General features: G+C 53.4%; 1 protein-coding gene and 1 long non-coding RNA gene across 2 annotated transcripts in view; both read right to left on the reverse strand.

The window, feature by feature from the left end:
* LOC102755766 overlaps positions 1–5,225 on the reverse strand; it is a 7,342-nt gene extending 2,117 nt beyond the window's left edge. Inside the window, exons 1-3 of the long non-coding RNA XR_435965.2 lie at positions 5,206–5,225; positions 1,970–1,996; positions 492–533 (exon numbers count right to left, since the gene is read on the reverse strand). This is a non-coding gene — a long non-coding RNA (uncharacterized LOC102755766). The remainder of the gene's footprint in view (positions 1–491; positions 534–1,969; positions 1,997–5,205) is intronic.
* Positions 5,122–13,974, reverse strand: part of TPD52L2 (tumor protein D52-like 2) — a 9,083-nt gene continuing 230 nt past the window's right edge. Inside the window, exons 2-6 of the mRNA XM_015567666.1 lie at positions 11,878–12,023; positions 9,774–9,922; positions 8,837–8,896; positions 5,206–5,272; positions 5,122–5,130 (exon numbers count right to left, since the gene is read on the reverse strand). Of these exons, the coding sequence (XP_015423152.1) occupies positions 5,122–5,130; positions 5,206–5,272; positions 8,837–8,896; positions 9,774–9,922; positions 11,878–12,023 (431 nt within the window). The remainder of the gene's footprint in view (positions 5,131–5,205; positions 5,273–8,836; positions 8,897–9,773; positions 9,923–11,877; positions 12,024–13,974) is intronic.

Consider the following 13,974-nt stretch of genomic DNA (forward strand, 5'->3'; position numbering starts at 1 on the left):
TTGTCAGTAATAAGACAAACCAGCCCTAGCTGGTTTGGCTGAGTGGATAGAGCATCGGCCTACGGACTGAAGGGTCCCTGGCTTGATTCCAGTCAAGGGCATGTGCCTGGGTTGTGGGCTTGACCCCCAGTAGGGAGCGTGCCAGGAGGCAGCTGATCCATGATTCTCTCTCATCATTTATGTTTCTATCTCTCTTCCTTCCTCTCTGAAAAAAAAAAGACTTGGAGACACCTGTAGTCTCTTGGATGCCAGGTAGGTGTCGGAGCCTCTCTGCCCTTCCCTAGCCCAACCCTGCAGGCAGTCCTGGAAAGTTGCAGACGGAGCCCCATTTGGCATGCCCCCACTAGTTTTTTGGCCTCGGAGGGGTCTTTCCTAACCCTGTTATACAGTGAAAATGAAAACCTGCCTACACATACAGTGAAATGAAATAATATAGTGATTAAAAATAGAGAAAAGGCTACATAACAATTCTTGACGTGAGCACACATTACCTCATGGCGGGCATACTTATTGAGTGGCGGATGGAGTAGCTGCTGCTTGGAAGCATGGCAAAAGCAGAGAAGGAAACAAGAGTTAAGGTAAGGACAGAACACACTCACAGGTTCCTCAGCCCAGACCACAGAGAAACCCAACTTTGTAATAGGGTGGCAGGACCCCTCCCCCAGCACAACCTGCACCAGAAACTTTGTAATAGGGTGGCAGGACCCCTCCCCCAGCACAACCGGAACGAGCACGAAGCTTGGAAGGCCCCCCACCTGGAGAAAAACTGGACCCACAGCTCCTCCCCCCTCCAGAGTCACCCCCAAGGGGCACGCTGCTGACGGAGACCTCAGCCTGGGGCAGCAGAGAAGCTCTGGTACAAACGGGGTCAGATGTCCTTACGTGACTTCACAGCACAAGTTAAAACTTTAGAGAAGAGAAACAACCAAGTCCAAGTGCTTCAAGTAAAAAGCACTTAAAATCACAGATAGTTCTGAATTTGGGGTCCAGAAGAGTGTGTGACTTCAGAGTGCTGGTGGCACCTAGAGCAGAGCGATGTCAAAAACACTGAACTGGGCTGATGTTGCGCTGGTGCAGAGAGAGCTCTCGAGTCATAAACGAGGGAAACTCGCCCGGTCGGCGTGCCTCTGTGGTTGAGCATCAACCCATGAACCCAGAGGCCCGTGGTTCAATTCCCACCCAGTCAGGCCCAGGCCCAGGTTGCAAACTCAATCCCCAGGAGGGAGCGTGCAGGAGGAGCTGATGGGTGGTTCTCTCTCGTCATTGATGTTTCTCTCTCCCTTCCTCTCTCTGATATTTATAAACAAACACACAAGGGAAACAAGATGCAGAAAGCACGACAGCCCAAGGTCAGCACAACCCTCCCACGTGAACAGGACTAAAATGGGGGGAGGGGCGGGGGGAGGGACAACAATGACGCACAAAGGACTTAGGCGGACACACTCCGCGGGTTGGTTGGAGTAGGCCAGCAACAGTGCCCAGATATGAACACGTCTTTGTTGGGAGGCGTCCCTGCACCAACCATATGGCCAGTGATGACCCTCAGGGGCCAAAGCTCGAGAAGCCTCACTGTGCTGGACAGGGGCCGCACTGGGCGGTTCCCCGCCCCGCGCCACCTTCGTCCAGCACAGCCTCGCAGGGGCTGACGGGGGGAGGGGCGGGGGGAGGGACAACAATGACGCACAAAGGACTTAGACGGACACACTCCGCGGGTTGGTTGGAGTAGGCCAGCAACAGTGCCCAGATATGAACACGTCTTTGTTGGGAGGCGTCCCTGCACCAACCATATGGCCAGTGATGACCCTCAGGGGCCAAAGCTCGAGAAGCCTCACTGTGCTGGACAGGGGCCGCACTGGGCGGTTCCCCGCCCCGCGCCACCTTCGTCCAGCACAGCCTCCCACAGGCTGACAGAGCCTACTCGCCCTGAAGCAGAGAAGCTGTTCACAGGTGTGTCTAGCGTCAGTCTTACCTAAAGGACTGTGAGAAAGGACGTGCCCTGACAGATGGCAGCAGGAAGAAGGAAGAAACGAATGTTAGGAAGGGAGGTCAATGCCCGCCCCACCCTCTACTCAGCTCGAGCCCCCTCTGGCCTGGACACCCACGGGCAGGGCAGAGGCTGCTGCTCTCTCACGCACACCCTGCAAACTTCCCAGCCCATGGCTCTGCCTTCCTGGATGCGATCACATACGGGGGACCCATGTGTCTGTACCCATTTAGAGGCTGGAAGGAAAAAGCCCCAAGGAGTGGAGCAGTGCAAATGTGTGAGATAACCCCGCTGGGTTCCGCCACCTGAAGCCAAGCCCGCCGTGCTCGGCTGACAACGCTGCACACGCACAAACCAGCACACACGGCAACAGGCCTTGGGCACCCGCGGGCTGCGTCCTCCGCACTCTGGGTCCATCACCATGGATAACGGAAGCCTGAGCAGGGTCAGAAATGAGCAGGGCCCACAGACGGGGCACAGGAAGGACATGGCTGCCGCCCCCACTCTGGAGGCTGCCCCAACATGGAAGTCGTTTTGGAAGCAACACATGCGCAGCCACAGGGCCTGATGTGTCCCTACCACTCGGTGACCTTTCTGTGGGTGGAGAGCTAGTGTCAGAAAAGATGGAGACCTGACCCCTGACCTAAATCCAGTCCCCTTTCCCACCACCACACCTCACACCCCAGGGCATGCAAAGGTGTCTCAGGCCCGGCCAGGCGCACTGTGGACTCCAGCACAGGGCAGCTTCCTGGGGGACCTGGCCCCGAACATCTCAATGCGTGGCCCGTGAGGGATCACCTAGCCCCAAACTCATGGTGCAAACCTCTGAACCTGACTTTCATTCAAGAAGTGGTGAATTTACAACCTCAAACTCTAAACTGGGGAAGTTAATGGGCCTCAGCCTCAACCACCTGAGACCACATAGGGAAACAACAGGGACACATCAAAAACCCTGAGGGTCAGCGCTCACAGCACCATGGAACACAGGGTGAGACACACCAGCAAACAGGTGAATCCCTCCCGGCATCTTAAACTCAACCTGGCTGCCCCCGCTGGCCCAGGCACACACAGCGCATGCTCAGACTGCACAGCCGGCAGGTACAGGGAAGGAGGCCTCGCGCAGAGCCATCCGGTGTCACTGCCACAGAAGCCTGCTCACTGCTGGCCATGCCACAAGTTAGCGGCAAATCCCAGTTCTCTGAGCAGACAAAGGGACATACCAGTCCTCCCAGAGCAGCACTGCCCATGGAAGCAGCCCTCCCCTCCCCACTGATGCCACCCCAGGACGCCCTGAACACACTCACAGGGAGAGGAGAGGAGCACAGGCCAGCGGAGGCGCACGCAGGCAGCAGCGCCTACTTCCCCTCAATGCTGTGACCACACCCGCACGTGAGGAAAAGAACGGACAGACCTGCCCGCCCCTCGGCAGGCCCTGGGGGTGCGGCCAGGCCACCGGGGGCACAAACATTCCGTCACTGGGCTCACCACAGCACGCTCAGGTGGCCAAAGCAGGCACCCCAGAATGCAGCAGTGCCGGCATCCCACCTCATCTCAAACGGGTCTCCCTACAGGAACATACCCAGTCGAGTACTAGCAGCTCAGTGTGAAGCCCATGGGAGCAATCCCCACAGACCCTCCTTGCTGACAGCGCAGAGCCGAAGCAGGGGAGTCCTCCTGAGCTCAAATCACAGCCACGGTGGGCAAGGCATGCATTATAGGGCATCATCCCACAGGGACCCCCACTACCTAGGAAGCAGCCAGAATCCCAGCGTGGGAAGGCGCAGTCCTCAGGCACAGGAGAAACACACAGACTGCCTACAGTTATTTAGCTTCTCCAGAAGTTTGACATTTTTCAAAATTAAGTTGGGAAAGGACTATTATATCAAACAAACAGAAATAAAAGGTGAGCAGGGCTCTGGCTGGCGTGGCTCAGTGGATAGAATGTCAGCCTGATGCCCAAGGGTTGCAGGTTTGATTCCTGATCAAAGGCACATACCCGGGTTGCAGGTTCAATCCCCGGCCCTGCAGTTCGGGTGTGTGTGGGAGGCAACCAATCAATGTGTCTCTTTCACATCAATGTTTCTCTCTCCCTCTCTCCCTCCCATCCTCTCTAAAAACCAATGGGGAAAACATCCTGGGGTGAGGACTAACAACACAAACAAGAAAAGTGAGCAGGGCAGGCTCTGGCATAAGCCGTCCTCTGCTGGGCTGGGGGCCCAGGGTTATTAGAATCCGTCTTCACCTCTTGCTAATTGGCAACTGCCAGGCCTGTGAGCTGGGGAAATGTCTACCTGAAGCAGGTAGAGGTGAGGGTCAGAGTGTGGTGGACCGCCAACACCACACTCAATACACCAAACCCATGGGCAACAACACCCAGTGATTCTCTCAGGATGGGATGGGGGCTACGGGGAGGCATTCTCTGAAATGAAGAAGTGGGGGGCCTGGTCCCAAGTGTGGGGTCAGACCAAGAGCGCTGGCGATGACACGCACTTCCCCCCATGACTCAGTGATGCATATCTTGTCCTAGTAACTCCTAGTGAGAGGCCTTGCCAAGGGCCGAGCCAGAACTCACACCCTGGCCTCTGGCTCCTAGGGCCAGATCAGGAGGCAGAGGGAACAGCCAGCAGGCTGGGGTGGGTGCTGCCCGGTAGTCACCAAGTGCCTGAGCCACTCTGCACTCCCTGGCCCCCAGGTCCTATACAAGAAGCACCTTTGGTGGCTATGAGGGTCTGGTCAGCCTCAAGAGAACATTATGTTGGGGCCCTGGCCAGTGGCCACACCGTCTGAGACCTAGGCACACACTCTGAGGAGACACCGAGCTTGTCCTGGACATGTCCTGGCGCCCACCCAGGTGCTGACCTCTAGGCTGTAGTCATTCTCTCTCCATGGAACTTCAAAGAGAAGCACCAGCCTTCACCCGACCCCAAGCATCAGAAGTTGGCCAACAGCACAGTGACCACCTCTCCTGAGCAATACAAAACGGCAAAGAGCCAGCCAACGGGAGCAGACACACGCTGCAAACGAAGGTCCATGAACCGACTGGTTGGGGGCTGGCGTGGCCATACCTGTGGTTGCTGGGCGGCCGCTGAGGTATGTGCACCTGAGCCCTGAGGCTCAGCAGGCTCCCCACAGAGTCTCTAAGAGACCTAAAATCCCAAAAACCTCAGCTGACCAGTCCAGGCCTCAGGGTGGAGAGGCTGGGGCAGAGGGGGGTCTCTTACCTCATGTCCCCGAGCAGCTGAAGTCTTCTGTCCCGCCTGAGAGAGAGTCTCCTGAGTCCTCTTGTAGCTGGAGGAAGAAGCACAGTTACCCAACCAAACACAAGGGGCAGCCACCACCCTCAAACCTGACAGCACCTTTGCCTGGAGCTGCCACCCACACCAAGACCTGCCTCAGGGTCCAGCAAGACTGGCAACCAAGGCGAAGAAGCACTTACGGCAGGCGGGAGAGCAACCTCCACAGCACGGCCAGTGGAGGAATGGCTCGAGAGCTTCTCTGGGGCACAACTCATAGTGCCTGCCCAAGCACCCCCAACCCAAGGCTCACCTAAGGAAGTGCTTTCATTTCAAAAGAGTTAATAGATTATCTGCAAGAAACAGACTTCTGCACCAGAACCACGAGCACTCAGAAAAGCCCAGGTGCAAGGGGATGAAGGACACACAACTTCTTTACAAATTCAGAAGACCGCCTCAGCCCAGCCTTTCCCGGCACAGCGAATGCGGAGGACAATGTCACCACCCTGGGCTGAGCCGAAGCAAACAGTCTCAAGCAGGGGATTTAAAGAAGAGCCTGGCCTGGATGGTTTGGCTCAATGGATAGAGCCTGTGGACTGAAGGGTCCCAGGTTCAATTCTGCTCAGAGCACATGCCCAGGTTGCAGGCTCAATCCCCAGTGTGGGGCGTGCAGGAGGCAATCGACCCATGATTCTCTCCCATCTTTCATGTTTCTCTCTCTCACCCTCTCCCTTCCTCTCTGAAATCAATAAAAATATTTTAAAAAATAAAAAATCCCATATAATAAAAGCCTAATGTGCAAACTGTTCCCTCGGGCAGTCATTTGACTGCTTGCTATGACGTGCACTAACCACCAGGGGGGCAGCATGGAACATGGCGAGCATCGGCGACGTGGTGTTGGCAGTGGAGGCACTGCTGGCCCCATGGGTCCCAACAAGAGCAGAACCACAGCGGGATGGTGGAGCAGGTGAGGGGGCAGTGCCAGGCCAAAGCGGGGTGCCAGGAATGGCTGCAGGCCTGCAAGGCTGGGGGCGCGAGCTGGAGCCCGATCTCTGCAGGCCACACTGAGGGACCCCACCAGTGCACGCATTCATGTACCGGGCCTCTAGTAAAAAATAAAGAGCCTTACAGAATCTCTATTTGTGCTCATGAGGCCAAGCTGGGAAAGTGAAGCCCAAGAGAAAAGCGTGGGCCTGCGCCTTGAGTCCTTGGTGACAAAGAGGGCATCCTGTGGGCAACTCCAAGGGCACCACCCCATCAGAGACCAATGGGACAGGCCTGGGGGCAGAGCCAGAGTCTGTATCCAGGTAAGTCAGCCCCCACCATGTTTGCACGCTAGTCTATGCAGCCTGGCTAGCACCACTTTGGGAATCACTACCACCTTTTAGGAAAACATGGTGTAGAATCCTGAAAACTACCAGCCTCCTCTGGGGCACCTGCTAGGGGCACCTTCCCTTGGAGGCTATCCCACCCCCAACAAGGGTGGGCAGGTAGTTCAGGTCTGGCCGGCCAGAGATTCCCGCTCCTGGCCACAGCAAGAGTCCAAGGAGACCCACAGTGGGCCCCTTGCTGCTGGGAGCCCCTCACACCAAAGAGGAGGAGCTGAGAACAAAGCCACTGTGGGGAGAATGGAAGGTCCCCGTGCTCCGCGGGAGCCCTGGTCGGTGGGCCTGGAACAGGGGCTTCTCGACAGGCAAGACCTCCACACCCTCAGACTGACAGCCTTTAGCTGTGCTTTCTGTCACCTGCAACCAAAACACTCAATACAGTGACAATACTGAGTTAACTTGTGACTACGGAATTCACTGGTGCCCTCTCAGTACGGTGTTAGCTAAGATCTACCTATAAAAAGAACCCAATGGCCCAGCCGGTATTGCTCAGTGGTTGAGAGTCGACCTATGAACCAGGAGGTCACGGTGTGATTCCTGGTCAGGGCACATGCCTGGGTTGCAGGCTCGATCCCCAGTGTGGGGTGTGCAGAAGGCAGCCGATCAATGATTCTCTCTCATCAATGATGTGCCTCTCTCTCTCTCTTCCTTCCTCTCTGAAATCAATAAAAAAATATTTTTAAAGAAGGGCCCGGCAGGCATGGCTCAGGAGGTCACCGTTCGATTCCCAGTCAGGGCACATGGGTGCAGGAGGCAGCCAATTAATGATTCTCTCTTATCATTGATGTTTCTATCTCTCCCTCTCTCTTCCTCTCTGAAATCAATAAAAATGTTAAAAAAAGGGGGGGAAGAGTTGGCTGACAGAAGATCAGTAGCACCGAAACTGCTTCCTTCCAGCACGGTTCCATGAGCAGGACTTACAGACCCACAGTCGGGGAGACGGGCTCACCCCAATGCGTTTGCCCTTCAGACACTGGGCCAGCTATCTTGCAGTGACACCCTGGGGGCTCTGGCCAAGCACCCCTGGGCCCCTGCCCCCAGAGATGGCCACACCACCCCGGGCCTTGTGGCCTTCCTCCTGGGCAGTCACTGCAGAAATGCCTTCAGCCTGGAAGCATCTGACAACTTTCCAGCAGAACTAGTGCGAAACTCCGGGGGCACAGCCACTGCTGGTGAAATGCATGGAAAGGCTATGCTGCTGGCCACACACGTCCACACCCAGAGCTACGGCTCCTCTCCCGGGAGCGAGAGTTGTAGTTATTGGAAACAGTGTGTTGGCTGGTTTTACAGAGCAGCACCGAAGTCTCCAAAGGCTATTTCCTGATAAAGTCTGCACTGCGAATGGTCTGGCGACAGCCACTGAATCACCGAATACTGCCACACTGCTACAACACCCACTGCCACAACCAGCTGTCTACCAAACTGCACAAACAGCAGAACACAGGCATAGTCAGAGTCCCCTGAGCACACCAGGCTGCAGAGGCTTCATGTGTAGCTACCCTACCTGGGTCCCAGGCACCCCAGGAGAGGCTGGATAGCAACTGTTTTCTTTCAGCCCAACACTAACGGGCTTTCTGCTGGCAACCATGACAGTACTTCCTTCTGAACGAGACAGAATATCAGAGAACGACCATTCCTAAACACTGCCCACTTGGCTTAAAGAGCTATGATCTGATGAAGTTCTACTCTCTCGTTGAAGGATCTCAGCTAGAACATCACCGTGGTTCTCAACCAGAGCTGTGCTCTGTACTCTGCATGGTTTGTTCTGTGTGGCTGACAGCTTGGTGCCTCTCGGACCAAGGGGACTCCTTCAGGATCCCACAGGCATGGCCTGCACCAACCCTGACTTGAAGAGCATCTACGTGCGAGGGAAGCTCCACAGACCCCAGCAGCTGGAGCCAGGTCTGCAGGAGAAGGAAGGACAAAAACAAAGACCCCCCATCCACGTGGTGCAGACGGGACCTGGCCCCGCGCCCCCTGGAACACTGAGGGGTCTGAGGGAGAGGCTGCCGCCAGCCCGGGGCTCTTCTTCAAGGGACGGTGCAGGCAGAGGAGTTCTGTGGGGTCTGGTGGCCAGTGTGAGGGTCGTTCCATTCGTGTTGAAGAGGGAAAAAACGATACGAATTAGCCAGGAAACACAACTAGGTGTGTGCCTAGCACACACAGCCTGCTTGCCCCTGAAAGGTGTGGGCAGGAGAGGGGAGGGAGGTGCTGATGGCAAAGGCACTCACAGGTCCGACTGGGTCATTCTCTCATTCCACTCTCCAAGTTTCTCAGAAGTTTTCACATAGCTAAAAACAGAAAGTCTATGGTGAATTGTTTAGAAAAACTTTCAACTCAGGTTTCAAACTGCAAGTGAAATTCCAGGGCCAATGGAGAACTGACTGGCAGGAGCACAGAACGTCTGCGACCAGAGGACAGGGCCGCTTCTGCTTAGCACCCTGCTATGCCGCCCCGGTGGGGGCAGGGGAGGCGCAGAACAAACCAGTTCTTTCCCGTCTGGCCGAGGGTCATTCAATGTTACGATGGCTCTTGGGGAACACTGCTGTGAGGGCAGGAAGGGCAGCCTGTGGCCCCAAAACACTTGTAGCAGTCACCCGTTGAGGCTCAGAAGCTATGCTTTCCTAAGACGGAAACGGGGTTTTTCCAGGTGAGATTTATGAAGTGACTGCCTGTGGGGACAGGCCTTTCAGACAGTGGGAGACACTCCTCACCCCCACCCTGGAGGATACATTTCAGAGGAGCCACGCAGCTGCCCTGCCCAAGGTCAGAGCGGAGCGTTTGTGATCACACCCGTCATGGGGAGTCACGTCCACTCGAGCAGACGCTCAGCTCTGGGGACCACAGCAGTCAGTCTCATCAAGGACCTCATTAGTGTGCTCTCAAATTTGGACCCGAAACATATTCTTGTCGATTTCCACTTGGACAACTAGCTGTGTGTCCATCCACCTTTTACAAAACATCTGACTGAGCGGAGAAAGTGGGAGGACAATTGCTAGGTCAAGGTGGCAAGGCCCCTGGCTGACTGCTTCCAAACAGGCACATGTGGTCCCCATTCCTGGGAGGCACCTCGTCCTCAAGAACGAACACCCCGTCGACAGGACAGAGGCACCACGCTGTGCTTGCTCTCCAACCACCAGGGCGCCCTGCCGCAGAGCAGGCACCTACGCGCTCGAGACCTGCACGTCGCGCCAGCTCCTGGACAGGCTCTGCCTCAGGCCCTCCGAAGCAGAGGGGCCCAGCTTCCTCCTCAGCTCTCCGCAGCGCCTCTCCTTGGCCGCCAGGACCTGGCGCAGGGTGACAATTTCCTCTTCTACCTGCATAAGCACGAAGTTGACATGATTAGCTATACTACCACAGGAAGTGACGGACATCCTCATACAATGCGATGTGAGGTTCCTCAGTTATCTAAGAACTGTCCCCTTACAGAAACGTACATGTCAGAAATCTGGTACCAACACAACTTCTTCTGCTGAACTGTCTCACCCCCAAGCCGAGTGGCTCTGCTGGGGCTGCCGATCACCATGCTGACCGGGGGAGACTGAGCAAGGCCTTTGGAGCTCTGCCCGGGCTGGCACAGGGTCAGAGGAGGGAGGCCTTGCCTCTGGGCTTGGACAGCAGAGGCTGGAACATCTGGCAGCCCGCCCCATCTACGGGGGGGGGGGGGGGGGGGGTGTTCCTTATGCAGCAGGAAGGAAGCAGAGCAGACAGATGGCCAGAAACCCAGGTGACATGAACCGGCCCCATCACAGTATTTGTGCTCCTGAGGTCAGCTGCAGGCCTTGGCAAAAACCAGTTACACAAGCCAAAAGTAAATTCGCCTTTGTGTTTAAGGTAATTTGAGTTGAGTAACAGAGAACCCTGAACCTCCTCAGGTCTCAAAAAAAAAAAAGCCCTGGCCAGTGTGGCTCGGTTGGGCGTTGTCCCATCCACTGAGAGGCTGCTGGTTCAATTCCCAGTCAGGGCGCATGCCCAGACTGTGGGCTTGATCCCCAGTGGGGGTCGTGCAGGAGGCAGCTGATCAATGTTGTGCTCTCACATCGATGTTTCTCTTTGTCTCTCACTCTCCCTTCCTCTCTCTAAATATTCAATTAAAGTATTTTCTAAAAAAAGAAAGAATAAGTGACACGAGAAGGAAGCATCCATTTGAACCTTACTAGAGTTCTCAGCACTTCCAGCTCCTATATGAACAGCTATTCTAAAAAAGCCCCTTTCTTTAAAAAGTGCTTGTTTGGATTAAGGCACTAAAAACAGTGTAGAGCCTTGAATATCCCTATATTTTGCTTTAGAAAATAGTTGAAACAAGAAATAATTTACAAACACAGTATCATCTAAGGCCAAACTATTACCAGTCACTCAGTCAGGTACAACCAGTGACCAGAAGACTCCACTCCTGGTGTAATGACTGACAGGGCTCTGGGGCACATGGTCACGTTGTCCTGGGAACATGCAAGTTGAAAGTTTTAAGTGACACAAGAGTGACTCCACTCTGCGATCCAACTCTGAAAAAGACCTGGTGGCTTTAGTCTCAATGCCAACATATTTGAAGTAAAATACAAAGCATACATGTCCTTGGACTTCTTACTGCTTCTCTCTTAATCGCTGTTCAATTCAGAAACAGCCACGTGCTTTCCTGTGATCTGAAACCTGGTCCTGGGGCTGAGATTGGTCTGTACAACTAGCTTTGTTCAGACCTAGGACTGGGCCTGGGATGTATTAAGATGGGGCTTGTCTCTGGAGACACAGCAGAGGCCTGTGACAAATATGGCCAGATATTAACAAGACCATCTCCCCAGACTCTGGGATATCAACTGAGTCACTACCAGGCTCTGCATCACACAGTGGAAAGAAACCCTCTTATTAGTTGTTATAAAAATTAAACTCAGAGGCTTCTGTTTTTAACTCTGATTTTCTCTTAAGGGACTCTCACTTTAAAAAGATCACATTAAGTACTTTTTACAAAAAGGTGTTTTTGAAAGAGAAATTAAGATCCAGGGGCAATAAGATGATGGGGTCTTGAAAATGTCAGGTGTTAACGCCAACAGAGAAACTCCCCGTGGGTGGTGTGCTCAGAGCAGCTGCCCCTGTGTGGACATCCTCCCCCTGGAGCACCCATGAGGGGCTGGGTACATACAAGCCGGGGCCCCAAAGAGCAGTGTCTGTGGGGCCTCAGGATAACCCCATTTCTCAGGGCACAGCCAGCACTCTGCCCTCATTAGCCTAAGGGGGCCTCGCTCATGGTCCCACAGGCCAGCCAGCCAAGACACAGAACCTTCATGAGCTCGGCCCTCAACTCCTCCTCCTCAGCTTCCGTCAGACCCTCGACAGCAGGAGTCTGGGCAGCCACTGCCATGTCAACAGGGACATCCGTCATGGAGTCGGACAACAGACCTTTGTTAGGAGAATTCAGGTTGATATCTGCCAGAGACAAAACAAGGCCAGAAAGTGCCAAGTAAGAAGTCATGGAGAAGTCCAGGGGACAGAGGAGAAAGAAAGGGTGAAAGGACAGGCGGCGGGGGAGGACTGGACACTAACAATGCCTCTTCTCTGAAAGGTTTTGTGAAGATGATTTGGTCCATCTGCCTGAGGGCAGCCACACCCCAGCCCACCCCAGATGCTGCTTCAGGGCCTGGAAATGCTGGTGCAAGGCAGCCATACCCTTCCTCTGCTTCCCCTGCGAGAACACCATCTCCGAAGCGGAGCACTTTGCTATAAGGCAGCCCAATCTAACAGAGCTGCCATTTTTAGAGGAAAAGAACACAATACAGCTGTAAACACAAGCGCCCCTTTCCAAGCAACTGAGCTGCCAGAGCCCATGCTACAATCACATGCAAGGAGCACATGTCAGGTGTCTAGCCCTGCAGGGAGTCGGCAGCACAGAAATGCCCTTCGTTCACACGGGACCTCACCCCTCAGCAAGGACCCATAGCATGCCTCCACACTCCTCTGCTACACCCAGATCAGGTTCAAATTTCTGCAGCCACTATTTTTTCTTATTACGTGCATCTTCCTGTCTGCACTGAAAGTTTACAAGATATCACACAAGGAAAAGGAGATCTACTTTAGTTCTTTCCTACTCTGACCACATGATTGTCATTTAGTACTTTTATACCATCAGCACTGAGAACATCTTCCCTTTGAACACCACACTGTGAAGAAACAGCCTTTGCCTGGTGTCTTACACCTTTAAGAGTAAAAGAGCCCGACCAGCATGGCTCAGTAGTTGAGTGTCAACCTATGAACTAGGAGGTCATGGTTCAATTCCAGGTCCGGGCACATGCCCAGGTTGCGGGCTTGATCCCGTGTGGGGTGTGTAGGAGGCAGTCGAATGATGATTCTCTCATCATTGAGGTTTCTATCTCTCTCTCCCTTCCTCTCTAAAATCACTAAAAATATTTTAGCCCTAGCCAGTTTGGCTTAGTGGATAGAGTGTTGGCCTGAGAACTGAAGGTCCCAGGTTCAATTGTGGTCAAGAGCACACACCCAGGTTGTGGGCTCCATCCTCAGTAAAGGGCATGCAGGAGGCAGCCGATCAGTGATTCTCTCATCATTGATGTTTCTTTCTTTCTCTCCCTCTCCATTCCTCCCTGAAATCAATTAAAAAATATTTTAAAAATATTTAAAAAAACAAGAATAACAAAATGAAAGTAAACGAAATTGCCTGGCTTGCATGGCTCAGCTTCAACCTATGAACCAGAAGGTCATGGTTCAATTTTGGTCAGGGCACATGCCTGGGTTGCAGGCTCGATCTCCAGTAGGGGGCGTGCAGGAGGCAGCTGATGGATGATGTTCCTCTCCCACTGATGTTTCTCTATCTCTATATCCCTTCCATTCTCTCTAAAAATCAATAAAAACATATAAATATTTTTAAAAAGCATTAAGTTTAGAGAGAAGTAAAAGTGTTTGCCTACTGTAGAAATGCCAGAGTCTGCTAAAATTAGATGGAATGCACTTAAAATCAAAGATGCTCCACTTAGCCAGCTGTCCTGTTCCCTTCACATGCCCACCCACACAGCTCCAGCTGGGCTCTTCCTTGGTACTCAAGAGATATTTACAAAACAAAGCATATCCACTTTTAAATCAACAGATTCTGAATTTTAACTGGTATCAACCTACATAATTTTACTTCATCATTGTATCCACTATACTGACGCTACTCAAATTCAGTAAATGCCTTAAAATTTCCAAAATTTTTCTCTTCTATTATAAAAAAAAAATGAACGCCCTTGGACTGTTTCTGGCAATAAAGCTAAAACTTGATCCCGGGGAAAACTAAGATGGCGCCATAGATAAACACCGGGAAATTGCTGCTTCCCACAACAATTGAATAATACTTCAAAAACACAAAACGGACATCATCCAGAACTAC

Source organism: Myotis davidii, unplaced genomic scaffold (assembly GCF_000327345.1).
Source record: "Myotis davidii unplaced genomic scaffold, ASM32734v1 scaffold244, whole genome shotgun sequence".
In the NCBI taxonomy this organism is placed as follows: Eukaryota; Metazoa; Chordata; class Mammalia; order Chiroptera; family Vespertilionidae; genus Myotis; species Myotis davidii.